This window comes from Macaca thibetana, chromosome 7 (assembly GCF_024542745.1).
Source record: "Macaca thibetana thibetana isolate TM-01 chromosome 7, ASM2454274v1, whole genome shotgun sequence".
In the NCBI taxonomy this organism is placed as follows: domain Eukaryota; kingdom Metazoa; phylum Chordata; class Mammalia; order Primates; family Cercopithecidae; genus Macaca; species Macaca thibetana.
The window spans coordinates 159,270,542-159,284,795 of record NC_065584.1 but is presented as its reverse complement, the minus strand read 5'-3'; the positions used below and the strand labels follow the sequence as shown (position 1 = coordinate 159,284,795).

The 14,254-nt window shown below is 53.0% G+C and overlaps 1 protein-coding gene across 2 annotated transcripts in view; it reads right to left on the bottom strand.

Moving 5' to 3' along the window:
- Positions 1-5,913: 5,913 nt before the first annotated feature.
- ARID3B (AT-rich interaction domain 3B) overlaps positions 5,914-14,254 on the bottom strand; it is a 60,460-nt gene continuing 52,119 nt past the window's right edge. The window contains exons 5-9 of one of the 2 annotated variants that reach the window (XM_050799849.1): positions 12,062-12,245; positions 10,618-10,913; positions 10,237-10,491; positions 8,817-8,918; positions 5,914-6,551 (exon numbers count right to left, since the gene is read on the bottom strand). In XM_050799849.1, the coding sequence (XP_050655806.1) occupies positions 6,388-6,551; positions 8,817-8,918; positions 10,237-10,491; positions 10,618-10,913; positions 12,062-12,245 (1,001 nt within the window). In that variant the 3' untranslated portion in view covers positions 5,914-6,387. The remainder of the gene's footprint in view (positions 6,552-8,816; positions 8,919-10,236; positions 10,492-10,617; positions 10,914-12,061; positions 12,246-14,254) is intronic. The other variant, XM_050799850.1, reaches the window with a different exon arrangement.

Here is a 14,254-nt window from a genome sequence, read left to right as displayed (position 1 = left end):
TTGGCCTGACTGGCTTCGGTTACTTCGCACAAAGAAACCTTGACAAGCAAACGTCCCAGGTGCTGCTCCAAAGGAGACCCCTGTCCTCCTAGAAGCCCCTCCCTGAGGCCGGGTATACACTCGCCGCCCGCGACCCTCACCCTAGCTCCAGCTTCTGCTCCTTTTCCTGCCCACCCCGCCCAGTGAGGAGATCGGCACCCCTTGTATGTGTCTGTGTCTGCCGGGGTTCGTGCCTCACTGTCTCCAAGCCCGGCTTCTATCCCTAGTCCCTTCCTGTTCCCGCAACTCCTGCTTGCTTCCTTCTCCCCTTCCCTCCAGCGGTGGTTCCAAACCTTCTCTTCCATAAGACCCTCGATTCCGTTTCCCAGGGACCCAGGGGTACCCCCTCGCTGTAGTGGGTTTCCCTCCGCGCAGCGCGGGCAGTCGAAGGTCATTCCCGGTCATCCTGCCCGCTCGCTCCCATTGGCTCTGGGGAGGGCACGTGACTCAATCCTGGTCAATGGCGTGGTGGGGCCTGTGGCTTGTAGCCGAGCAAGCTTTTCTTTCTTTCTTTTTTTCTTTTTTTTTTTTTTTTTTTGAGACGGAGTCTCGCTCTGTCGCCCAGGCTGGAGTGCAGTGGCCGGATCTCAGCTCACTGCAAGCTCCGCCTCCCGGGTTTACGCCATTCTCCTGCCTCAGCCTCCCGAGTAGCTGGGACTATAGGCGCCCGCCACCTCGCCCGGCTAGTTTTTTGTATTTTTTAGTAGAGACAGGTTTTCACCGTTTTAGCCAGGGTGGTCTCGATCTGCTGACCTCGTGATCCGCCCGTCTCGGCCTCCCAAAGTGCTGGGATTACAGGCTTGAGCCACCGCCCCCGGCCCAGGCAAGCTTTTCTAGGAGCTTCTGGAGGCTGTCCGGGGATCCTCGGCTGAGCGCAGCGTAGCATAGCAGAGATCCTGGGGACAACCAAGGTTGTCCCCAAGAGGGAGAGGCACCTCTCCTCTTGGAGGGAGGCAGAGAGAGACAACCTCTGCCTCCCTCGCCCCTTCCCCTCCCTGAAGGGGAGGACTTGGGGGAGAGGTTAAAGGCACCCGCTTTGGAGTCCCGCCCCAGCCTTGCCATTCACTAGATATATGACTTCCAGCACATTTCTATTCCTCAATTTCTTCATCTGAAAAATGAACAAAACAACTAGCTTGGCAGAGCGCAGTGACTCACGCCTGTAATCCCAGAATTTTGGGAAGCCGGAACGAGAGGATCGATTGAGCCCGGGAGTTTGAGACCAGCCTGGGCAACATAGTGAGACCTCGTCTCTATAATTTTATAACAAATAATTTAAAAAAAAAAAAAAAAAAAACATGCCTTATGGAGCTGTGGGTAGAGTATGAAATGAGATAACTTGTATAGAGGGCTTAGCACTTGTGTTCAGGGCACAGGCTCTGGGCCCTGCAGCCACTGAACTACAGCCCCAGCTCCTCCGCTCCCTAGCTGTGGGACCTCACCACACCAGGTTCAATTGGTAGCTTCACAGCCAACCTACTATGCAGTCATCAGTGCTGTGTGAACCTTCCTGCCCATCTCTTGGGGCACAAAAGTAGGAGTAAAATTACAGGGTTCTAGGGCCAAGTGCATGATCAGCTTTACTAGGTAATGCCAAAGTGGTTTCCAAATTGGTTAGCCCAAGAGTGTGAGAGGTCCTGCTGCTGCTCATCCTTGCCAGGACCTGGTACGGTATGACTTTTGTGTCTATCCAGTAGTGTGAGGTGGTTTCTTGCCCATTTCCCTGATCACGAATGAGGTCAAGCCATTTGTATTTTCTTAGACAAAACATCTATTTGTGACTCTACCCCCTCTCCCTAACTCTTACTTTTTGCTTTTGTCTTAAGAATAAGCATTAAAAAGAAATCATTGTGGGCTGGGTGCACACCAGCATGCCTGGCTAATTTTTATTTTTATTTTTTTATTTTTTTGAGACGGAGTCTCGCTTTGTCGCCCAGGCTGGAGTGCAGTGGCGCCATCTTGGCTCACTGCAAGCTCCGCCTCCCGGGTTCACGCCATTCTCCTGCCTCAGCCTCCGAGTAGCTGGGACTGCAGGTGCCCGCCACCACGCCCGGCTAATTTTTTGTATTTTTAGTAGAGACGGGGTTTCACCGTGTTAGCCAGGATGGTCTTGATCTCCTGACCTCGTGATCCACCTGCCTCGGCCTCCCAAAGTGCTGGGATTACAGGCGTGAGCCACCGCGCCCAGCAACCTGGCTAATTTTTAAATTTTGTTATGTAGAGAGGAGGGTCTCGCTATGTTGCCAGGACTGGTTTCAGACTCATCAAGTGATCCTCCCGCGTTGACCTCCCAAAGTGCTGGGATTACAGGCATGAGCCACCGCGCCCAGCCACTCATTTAATCCAGCTTTTAATTTAATTGAAGGGTCTAGCTTGAGAAATTCTTTAGGTCAAGATATTCTCCAATATTTTCTTCTTAATTTGAAAAGGATCGGAGATTCATCATTTCTATTGGATGCCACTTCTGCCAGAAGTCTCCCAGGATCCCCGCCTCGCCAGCCACCACGTGCTGTTTCCATCTCAAATGCCTCTGGGCCTGGTTCTGCTCTTCATCACTCAGCTCCCTCCTAGACGCGTCCTTTTAATTTCCATGTGGCCAGAAGTTGTGAAGTGTGATACCAATGAGTGGTTACCAGTAAAGTACTATAGTACCATTTTTTTTTTCCACAAGATTAAAAAAAATCAGCAATGGACGCTCAAGACTGTCCCAATGTCACCCTCTTTTTCTAGCATTTCAAAATGCCAGAGGCTGGGTGTGGTGGTTCACACCTGTAATCCCAACACTTTGGGATGCTGAAGCAGAAGGATCATTTCAGCCCAGGAGTTCAAGACCAGCTTGGGCAGCGTGGCAAGACCTCATCTCTTCAAAAAGTTTTTAAGAAAAAACTAGCCAGGCGTGGTGGCATGCACCTGTAGTCCCAGCTATCTGGGAGGCTGAAATGGGTGCCGCCTGAGCCCAGTTTGAGGCTGCAGTGAGCTATAACTGTGCCACTGCACTCCAGCCTGCATGACACAGCAAGACAATGTCTCAAAAACAAAACCAAACCACATATATATGTATGTATACACACACACACAAAATAAAAAACGCCAGATAGGAAACCCTGCTAGCCTGACTTCACGTGGTTACCTAAACAGTTGTCGTCAGTACGTTGTCAAGGATGGCGGAGGCAATTACCAGTCCACACAAGGCCTGCCTCTCTGCACATCTTCAGAGTATGCCCAGAGGAGTGTGCATCATGGTAGAGAAAGGCTCTGGGGATAGGCCTGAGCTCCACTGGCAGTGCCCCAGGGTTCCATGCCCAGCAGGTCGCCTGGCATCACCTTTCTAGAAAAGCTTCTAAGCCCATGCCCTGGTGAAAATACATCCTGATTCTCAGAGGATGGCCCCCAAATCCATTAATCCTGGCCCCACCTTTTCCCAATTCCCCTCCCCTCCACCCACTGACCCAAGGCACCAGCCATAGTTCCCCAATGCCAGGTCCTTTGATGCCACTGCATTTCCGTATGTATTCATATGTATGTATGCATGCATGTATTCCTCTGCAAGAATTGCTCGTCTCCAGGTGCAAACTCTGACTCTTCCAGCTTTAACGTTACCACCTGTGGGAAGCCTTCCAGAAGTTCTGTGGCTGCTGCAGCTTCTGTCTTCCACCAGTGGTAGCCTGCTGTTCAGTCCCAGTGATGCTGTAGTCTAAAGAATCCATCTCCGTCTAGATAACCCTGTGGGTCCTCCCTTATCGTCTGACCCAGCAGGAGCTCAACAGGGGCTCAATCAAGGTGACCCGCTGGCCCTGTGCCTGCCAGGACACTGATGTGACATCACTGGAGTCAGTTCTGATGATAAGGTAATGCCGGAGAACCCTGCTAACACAGAAGGTAAGCTGAGAGTGAGCTCAGTGAGCCTTCCCTTTGAAGAAGGGGTGAGTGAATGGGAGAAGATTCAGGACAAATCAAGGGGTCAGGAGTAGTTCACTCAGTCCCCTTTCACTCTGAAGGAGCTCACCTCTCCCCAGTACTGTCCACTGGAAGGGCCACTCAAAGCAACTGAGAGAGACCTGCTTGTGTGAAGAGGTAGAGGTTTATTGAAATATAAACATTCGAGAACATGTAAGATAGAAAATAACCACAACATATACAGACACTTGCTGCAGGAGGACATCTGAGGTATTTATTCACTGCCTAGGCTACCCATGTGCTATCACATTTTTCTCGTTAGAATACACATAAGATGGGGAGCAGGGAGGGGACAGAGCTGCCCTGGCTGATGGCACCTTCAGGGAAAGCTCTGCTTGGGCCAAGGCCCCACTCCTGGGGGTACCTGCTGGCACCCCCCATCACGCTCTGGGTGAGACCCTGCTGTTGTCCTTGAGGGCAGTGAGGGTCCACTCCAACGGTGTGGCCAGGCGAGCTGCCTGGGGAAAGCGAGAGGATCCAGTGACCAGAAGGACACAGTGTGTTGTCCCTGCATCCTCTGGGTGGGAAGAGTCCATCCTTTGTGACCAAACCCCTGAGAAAGACATACTGGCCAAATGTCTGAGACACCTTCACATGGGCCCAGTGCCAGCCAACTGGGCTCCTCACTGGCACCAGGTCCCAGATGCCCTTCTCTGCCCACACCCTGCAAGCTGAGGCTAGACGAGGTCAGTCCCCGGGAAATGGGGGGCGTGTGTGTGTGAGTGTGGGAGTAGGGGTGACCGTGTGTGGAGGGCTGAGAGAAGACGCAGTTGAGCAGAGCTGCAGCTTACCAGGTATCTGTGTGTGCCCAAGCTTTTGATTCCCTTTCCTCTCCTACACAGGACTGAATGCAAGCTGCGCCGCCACACACACACACGCCATGTGTGGTGTCTCCCACTGCCACAGCCCCATGTCCCAGTGGTGGTCTGCTGAACATTCCAGGGCTTCCTCGACTGAGGTGAGCCGCACATAAGAACTGCCTTTTCTTTATAGCACAGGAGCTGCCTGCTCCCGCCCAGGGTTCAGGAGGAGCTGTGGAGTTCTTCATCTCCTCATACCCTGGGGCGGCTCAACCTCTGGCAAAGTCAGCAAGGACCCCAGCCTGCCTGTGCCCTGAGCTGGGAATGCTGAGTGATGGGGAGATGTCCTGCTGCCTCCCTGGTCAGCTGGGGGTGGGGGTGTGGCAGAAAACGGTCTTCAGAACTGGTGTGGTTTCAGGGCCCAACCAGCGTAAGAGCGGGCCTCTCCACTCCACCTCCCCGCCCCCGCGATCCCTGAGTCGTCTCCCCTGCCTGCCTCCACCCGCCTCCTCACTGGGCTTGAGGGAAGGGCCAGAGGGGCCGGGGTACCCAATCACTTGCTTGACTTTGGGGGTGATCTGTTTTCATTTCTTTGGTGCTACAACAACAATAAAAATTTTAAAATAAAAAAACAAAAGTCAGCAAAACACATATAAAAAAGATTTCAGAGATGCAAATACTTCCTGAAGACTCAAACATCAACAATTACAAATCTGAGGTATTTCAATGAACCTGACAGCGGCACATGTGGGGATGGTGAGGCCAAGATGGCCCCATAAGAAACAGAAGAGGGCTGGGGAAAGGATGAGTGGGCTGTTCTTGGGAGAGCAGGCCGATAAGGGCAAGTGGGGAGCATGAGGTTTGGGGGGTCAGAGAAGGGTCCGTGTGAAGCAGGTGCCAGGGCTGGGCAGCCCCAAGGTTCTGCCTTCTCATCAGCAGATGCCCTGTGGGCCCTGGCCCTCAACTGCCCTCACAGCCTCTTCCTTCAGATCATTAGAAGGGGGATCTGGGACCCTGAGGACTGATTCAAGACTTGCGTTTGAGGGACCCATACCCCAGGAACCTAACAGTAGGCAAGGTGGTCTGGAAGGGCCCCATCCCATGCTCAGCAGAGAAGCATGAAGGCATGCTCTTGGCTCCTAGCAGCCCCACATGGGACTTAAAAACAGGGGAAGAGACTAGTGGCCCTGGGGTCATGGCAGAAGGCAGGGGCAGGGAAATAAATTAAAGGGGAAGGGAAATGGAGGGCCTCCAGCCCTGTGTCGGCTGACAGATTGTCAATACACTGTGCCCCGAGCTGGGAGGTGGCTGGGGAACCCTGGAGGAAGCTGGACACCCACAGACCCCCACCCAGTTCTCCAGGACAATCCCTGATTGGACAACGCTGTCTGTCCTGCCCCTCTAGCCTCTCCCTGCCCCCAGAGTACAGCAGGACCTGAATGGAACCTGGACAGACGGGCACATCCAAACTCTCAATGTCTGGCCAAATGGTGCTCGTCGACGTGGGCTCCGTGAGATGAGGTAAATTCTGTGCATCAACTTCCTTCACTCTTGACAGGAGAGTGGCAAGTGGGAAGCTGGGTCCTGCCCATCAGAGGGACCAGCTGGTGGAGGGCTCTGCGCTGGGGGTGCCCCGGGATGAGGTAGGACTTGGTGAGCAGTGAGAGCTGCTGCTGCTGCTGGCGCTGCTGCCGAGGCTCTGGGTAGCAGACCCCGCAATGAGGTGGACCACAGGCTTCTGGGCAAACAGCACACCTTGGTGGGGGGAAGAGAAGCAAGTGTGGGCAGAGGAAGAGCGAAGGGGCGGGCCAGCTCCTTTCAGTAAGTATTCACTGCTGGCCTAGCCCTGTGCCTGACTCCGCTGTAGACACTGCATTAGGGGGTGATGGGAGAAGATCCAAATGCTGTCCTGCCTTGAAGTGCTAATGGGCTGGGGAGGGGGACAGATAGGTTGTCAGAGTAATTTTGCTAAAATGTCATAAATGCTCTGAGACAGGTGTACCCAGGGTACACAAAGAGGAACAGCAAGTCCAGGTGCGGTGGCTCACAACTATAATCTCAGCACTTTGGAACACTGAGGCGGGAGAATAGCTCAAGGCCAGGAGTTTGAGACCACACTGGGCAATACAGGAAGACCCTTGTCTCTACAGAAAAAAAAAAAAATTTTTTTTTTTTTTTTTGAGATGGAGGTTCGCTCTGTCACCCAGGCCAGAGTGCAGTGGCGCGATCTCGGCTCACTGCAAGCTCCACCTCCGGGGTTCAAGCCATTCTCCTGCCTCAGCCTCTGGAGTAGCTGGGACTACAGGCACCTGCCACCACACCCGGCTAATTATTTGTATTTTTTAGTAGAGACGGGGTTTCACCGTGTTAGCCAGGATGGTCTCGATCTCCTGACCTCGTGATCCACCGGTCTCAGCCTCCCAAAGTGCTGGGATTACAGGCGTGGGCCACCACGCCCGTTTTTTTTTTTTTTTTTTTTTTTTTTTTTTTGAGACGGAGTCTCGCTCTGTCGCCCAGGCTGGAGTGCAGTGGCGCGATCTCGGCTCACTGCAAGCTCCGCCTCCTGGGTTCACGCCATTCTCCTGCCTCAGCCTCCCGAGTAGCTGGGACTACAGGCGCCCACAACCGCGCCTGGCTAATTTTTTGTATTTTTAGTAGAGACGGGGTTTCACCGTGGTCTCGATCTCCTGACCTTGTGATCCGCCCGCCTCGGCCTCCCAAAGTGCTGGGATTACAGGCGTGAGCCACCGCGCCCGGCCGTTTTTTTTTTTTTTTTTTTTTTTTTTTCTGAGATGGAGTCTCGCTCTGTCGCCCAGGCTGGAGTGTAGTCGTGTGTCTCGGCTCACTGCAACCTCCACCTCCCGGGTTCATGCCATTCTCCTGCCACAGGGTCCTGGGTAGCTGAGACTACAGGCGCCCGCCACCACGCCTGGCTAATTTTTTGTATTTTTAGTAGAGACGGGGTTTCACTGTGTGTTAGCCAGGATGGTCTCGATCTCCTGACTTCGTGATCCGCCCGCCTCGGCCTCCCAAAATGCTGGGATTACAGGTGTGAGACACCACGCCCGACAATGCTGTGCTTAACAAGTGTCAGGTGGGCTTGTTCCCAAGCTCATCCGTAAACCAATGAAATGGGAATGGGAAAGGGACTGCTGTTTTTATGAATACTAAGTTGTTTCTTTCTTTTTTTTTTTGAGACAAGGTCTTGCTTTGTCACTCAGGCTGGAATCATGGCTCAATCATTTGTCACTCAGGCTGGAATCATGGCTCACTGCAGCCTCGACCTCCTGGGCTCAAGTGATCCTCCTGCCTCAGCCTCCCAAGTAGCTGGGACCACAGATGTGCACCACTATGCCCGGCTAATTTTTTTTTGTATTTTGTAGATTTGGGATTTTGCTATGTTGCTCAGGTTGATCTTAAACTCCTAGGCTCAAGTGATCCTCTTGCCTTAGCCTCCCAAAGTGCAAGGATTACAGGCATGAGCCACCATGCCCAGTCATGAATACTAAGTTAAACCCTTGGAAAGACTCTGTAAAGGTGCGAAATCTACCAACCAACAAAACACTGTTGCCAAATTAGGTTTAGGAAGAGATAACTATAAAAGACTGGGGGGCGGGGACCTTAACAATGTAAGCTGATTCTGCTATACCGGGGTTCCTTTGCCTGTGTCTCAGTCTGCAAAAGGAAGAGAAGAGCTGAACCAGTCAGAGAAAGGCTGTGCATGAGAAGACCGGGGGATTGTGGGACACTGACTGACTGCTTCCATTAACGAGCCAACCACTGGTCTAAAAGGGTTAGGTGAAAGATTTCTGCCAAAGTGGGAGGGACCTACCATCCGGTTAACAATCCACAGTCTCTACGCGTCCAGAGGACCACCTAACCTTTGCAACTCTGATACCAGGAAAAAGGAAGCCATCGTGGGAGGTGTTCAGACAGAGGGCAAGAGGCAGGGTCAGCCACAGAGCTGCGCTGGGGCTGGCTGCAGCCACGTGGGCCTCCCCCAGAGCTCCAGGGCCTCACCTGCGTAGGTGGTACCATCGATGTCCACGGACATGTTAATGCTCCCAATGCTACTCGTGGTCAGGTTCAGTGCTGCAGCCGAGGCCTCTGCTCTGTCTTCTGCTGGGGACAGGGAGACAGTGGGCCTGGTCAAGCCTTCCACAGCACTCCGGCTGTCCTCTCTGATGCTGCCTGGCCCCCCCTGGTCAAAGCCTCACGCTGTCAGAAGGCACCTATGTAACCTTCTCCTGAGTGTAGGGTATGGCAGGAGATCCCAGTCTCGCTAACCTCCTGTCGCTGGCTTTTTCCACTGACACAGTTCATCTCCCCAATTCCCTCTGCTCCCAGAGCAAAGGAATCACAGCAGGCAAGGAGGCTGACCCCAGCCCACCACTCTGCACTGGTACTTTCCACGTGATGGGCAAACCCCGAGCTACACTACACACCAGGCCCAGGAAATCAGAGATCAACGAGACCCAGCCCCAACTTTGAGGACCCACCTTGCCCCTTCTTTCCTTTGACTGAGTCCCTCAAAGAGATGAGTCTATGTCCTCAGCCCCTCCCTTCCATGACCACCTGGGCAGCTGGCGTTTGTAGAAGGCTGCAAGTGCTGGCACACACGGCCTCTGCCTGGCTCACCCCAGACTCAGAATTCTTCCCAGTGAGCTGTCTTTTCTAACAGCCCTTTGCTTTGTGTAGGAGCAGGACACCTGGCCCTGGGTGAGCTGTTACCTCTCAGTTTCTTTCTGCTCCCCAGGGGCAATGGGGTAGGGAGGGGTGGCCTGGGAATATGTACAGCTCCCTTCACACCTGGCTCCTTCCCACACATCTCATTCATGTTTGCTTTGAGATAGCATCAGAACCAGAATGGGAAAGAATGTGTGTGAATGGGAAAAGGGGCGTGTGGCTTGGGGAAGAGAATGTGGGGCACTAGAACGATGTGAAGAGGAAGGGAAAGGATGTCAATTATGCTGCCAAACTTGTGTTTCCTCCTTCTCTTTATATTCCTGAGTCCCGCTGTCTAGCCCGGGGCAACCTGGCCCCTCGCTGAGCCTCAGGAACATGGGGTATCTTCCTCCCCGACCTGCAGAGGGTGCCCTGCTCTTGCCTACATCCAGTGAGGTGCTGGGGTAAAGGCTGGTGGGGAAACGCTGCAGCTCTCTGAAGGCCTTTGGCTCCTCCTCTGTGAATAACTGCTTTTCCCTCTTATTAGAGAACAGAGCACCGCCTGAGGCAACATGTGGTCCCCTCTACTAAACAACCTCAGCTTGGTGAACTGAGATCTCAGTGCCTCTCTTCTGGGGGCCTAGAAGGCAGAACCTGGAGGGGCCTCTTCCAGGTCAGGAGTATGTGCCTCACCACCCCTGCCCCCAGTCTCAGGAGGCGTGAATGGGCGTAGGGTTTCCCAGTAAGGGAAGGCTCTGCCCTGAGCCTGGCTCACCCCTGCCGTTGATCCTAATCTTCATGGGGAGCTGTCGTGCCATGGTGAAAAAGTTGCGCTGGAAGGCCTGCTGCACCAGGCGCTGCTCCTCCTCGGACAGCCTCGACGCCTTCTTCTCAGCAGGCTCTCCTGACTCCAGCCGCTCCCTCAGCTGCTCTAGCGCGGCGGTCCGAGTACCAGCCTGCTGGTTTGCCAAGGTCACAGGCACAGCCAGGCGATTTGGCACAGGCACTGTTGTCACTGGGGCTCCATCACCTGCGAAAGAACTGGAGCTGGACCAATCCACAATTGACCCTCTTGCCCAAAAACCCCAGTCTTGAACACAGGGAAACTGGCATCCCTTCCTCCCTTTCTTCCTTCTCCCCCAGGAGCCCTACTGACCTTTCCTGAGAGTGGTTGCTGGGGATATCCGAGGGCTACTGGTATTGCTGCCACTGCTGGAGCCAAGTCCAAGGATGGGAAAGCGGATCTTGGGTGGGGAGAGGAGGGCAGGGGCCCCGGCAGCAGCAGCAGCAGCAGCAGCAGCAGTAGCCGCAGCAGGTGAGTAGCCAAAGAGGGAGGAGCTGTAGCTGGGCCGCCGGCCCTCCCTGCGGTTGCCATCAATGGCTGCCTGGAGCTCGGCTGGGGAACTCAAGGCTTTCTTCTCACACTCATAGGCATACAGATACTTCATGTACCTGGAGGAAAGGAAGCAAGCAGGAAGAATAATCCAAAACAGCACCAGAGATCACCCAGTTGAGGTTGGTGGGTCTCTGGAAGCAGTCTCTGCTGGCCAGGACTCTAGGGCAAAGGATCGCAACCTTGGTGTACTTGGCAGAAAAGTCTGGGACGGCTGGACACTCTGCCCCAGCCTCCTCTAACTGCCACTCAATCCTAAATAGGCTCTACTTTGAAGGACCATTCATTAGGGGAAATAAATAACATCTTAGTTGGTGTTTCACATTTGTTTTGGTGCTTTTTTAGTGCCCTGGGAAAAATTAGGCCCATGTTTTACAAGGGCTTTCTGGCTTCTTGATCTTATTCAGAGCTGGGCTAGTCAGATAGGAGCAATTCTTCCTATTGTGCATGGGACCTAGACACTGTCATTCTTTGTGTCTTAGGTCCCAAGAAGCAGTTCTCTACCCAGGAACCTCGCCATTCTGGTTGTAGCTACACCATGCTACCTAACTGATGTCAGCTGTACATTGCATACTCTTCACAGAACAACTTCCAGAGTGTTCTAGAAGAACAGACTCCTCTCTGGCCCTCATTCTTCAGTGCTACTATTGGTTTCACCGCTTCCATCACCCATGTAATTAACTCAAATGCTGACAAAACCAGATCACCAATCCAAGGGGGCCTTCCTGCCTGCCTTTCTCTGGGTCCTCTGCCACTGGGTAAGCTGAATGTCAGGTAAGAGGAGCCACTGGGGTGGAGATGCTGTTTGGAAGACAATGTCCTGGAAGGGGCACAGGTCTTAGAGACAGAAGCTCAGGTCTGAATCTCAGCTCTACCACTTACTGGCTGGTATGGCCTTAGCCAAATTATTTAACCCTGGAGACTTCATTTTTGTAATGTGGAAAATGGGGGCATACCTACTTTACAGGGTTGACTGTGAGGTTTAAATGAAATAGTAAAGTACCAGCACAGAGTAGACACTTGGCAAATGGCGGTTCTCATCACTACTTGGTTTAGTGAGGGATTAATCTCAGAAAGCTTCCCACTGTTTCGGGAATCCACTCATCTTGCTAACTATACAAAGGAATTTCCTTCCTTCCTCTCCTCTAGGTTACAACATCCCCTTTCTTTAGCCTCAGCTTCCTTCCCCCAGGCCCTGGCCACTCACTGGGTCCTGAGGGTGAAGGCGGCGCTGGTGATGGATGTGGGCAGGTTCAGGCCTTTGGTGATCTCCCTCCAGATCTTCTTGTTGATGATCTCCACCAGGCCCCCCTTCTCGGTCACCAGCTTATACAGCATGTACAGGTCCAGGATCTGCTTGGCCATGATGGGGATTCGGTTGATGGGGGTCCCTGTGGTTGTCCGAGAGAAAGAGACAGCGGGATCATCAGGCTGAGAAGGATTCCGCGTATGCCCACTTTAACTGAGCTGGAAACAATGCTCATGAATCTGTTTGGAAGTGTAGTTTAACTCAAACTCCCCAAGCCTGAAGACTCAGACTAGCTGTCAGGACAGGTCCAATGCACAGGCTATGTGGGCCTTTGGCAAAGCACTTAGACTCTCTGGTTCTGTTTTGCCGTCTGTAAATAAGAGGGCCAGACTAGATGATTTCAAAGGTGCTTGTTTTTTAGTTTGTGTGTGTGTGTTTTTGTTTTGTTAGCAGTATGATTCCAGACTATTCCTAGTGATCTGGCGACTTATCTCTGCAGCTTTCAGACTCCATTCAGTGGCAGCTTCCTCCAGGAAACCTTTCTCTGACTTCCTAGAAGGGGAGCCCTGCCTAGTTACCCTCCTGGCAGCGCTCAGTGCTGCTTGTAAGAGTGTGCTCCTTGGCTGGGCGCCGTGGCTCACGCCTGTAATCCCAGCACTTTGGGAGGCCGAGGCGAACAGATCACGAGGTCAGGAGATTGAGCCCATCCTGGCTAAGATGGTGAAACCCCATCTCTACTAAAAATACAAAAAAAAATTAGCCTGGCTTGGTGGCAGGCGCCTGTAGTCCCAGCTACTCAGGAGGCTGAGACAAGAGAATGGCGTGAACCAGGGAGGCGGAGCTTGCAGTGAGCTGAGATCGTGCCACTGCACTCCAGCCTGGGCGACAGAGCAAGACTCCATCTTGAAAAAAAAAAAAGAGTGTGCTTGTTTGCACATGCCTGCTTTCTCCTCTCCTGCTTGATGGAGAAATGGTTTCTTTCTCTCTCGTGTACCCCGCTATGTCAAAGGAGCTGCTGGACACACCAGTCTCCAGGGGAATGAAAAGCCACTCAATTCTCTCCCCACACCAATCATTCTCCCACTCCCTGGCCTCTGAAAGGGGGAGGGTCAGAGCAGCTTCCGCCCAACAGCCCCGAGGGGAAGTGAGAGGAGCCAGGGACTTGATTAGGAAACCTGGCACCGAGCAGGAAGGGCTACTAATGAGCACCAGGGGACGTGGTAAGGGCGGGGCCAGTTCTTTCACAGCCAGCTGGGATGCTCGTCAGGAGGCGTGATGGATGACTGTCATTTGGCAGCCTCAGGATTAATGATCTGGAGGTCAGAGGGGAGAATTCCACAGGGAAGGGTCATCGTCCGGGGCAGGGTATGAGACTTGTTGCCTTTTGATGGCAAACTCCTTTTACTGTACACAGACTGCTGCTCCTCTGCCTTGCCCCCTCCCATTGCCCCAGTCTCGCTGAGGTCTCACTGGGCTGCCTGGTGGACCCTAAGCCAACCTGAGCAGGGAAGAGCTGTTTGTTTCTGCTCCATGAGCCTCTTTCCCTAAAGGCACAGCAGTTTTCTCAGCTCTGAATGGCAGCCTCAGCAACTCTTTTACAGGATGGTTCAAGCCAGAGAATGAAAAGGAAGCAATGTGGGCATGGATATGTGGGGCTGCTGCGGCAGGACCAGGCCTCTTCTTTTTTTTTTTTTTCAAAGATAGGGTCTCACTCTGTTGCCCAGACTGGAGTGCAGTGGTGCAATCATGACTTATTGCAGCCTTAAGCTCCAGCCATCCTCCCACTCAGCCTCCTGAGTAGCTGGGAATACAGGCGCACACCACCACACTCAGGGAATTTAAAAACATTTTCTGTAGAGACAGGATCTTCCTATGTTGCCCAGGCTGGTCTCAAACTCCTAAGCTCAAGCAGTCCTCCTGCCTCAGTCTCCCAAAGCACAAGGACTACAGCGTGACCCACAGCACCTGGGTTAGGCCTCTTTCCTAAGTGTGGGGAGGGAGTTAGTGACCTTGAAGACCTTTACCTTGACCTGCTGGTCCTTGGAGGGTCAAGGACAAAGGCGTCATGGAATTAGACCCACAGATTCACAGGTTAAATAATAGAGGATTACCGGCATACTCCTAAGACACATAGCTCATGTGCTGGTTGAC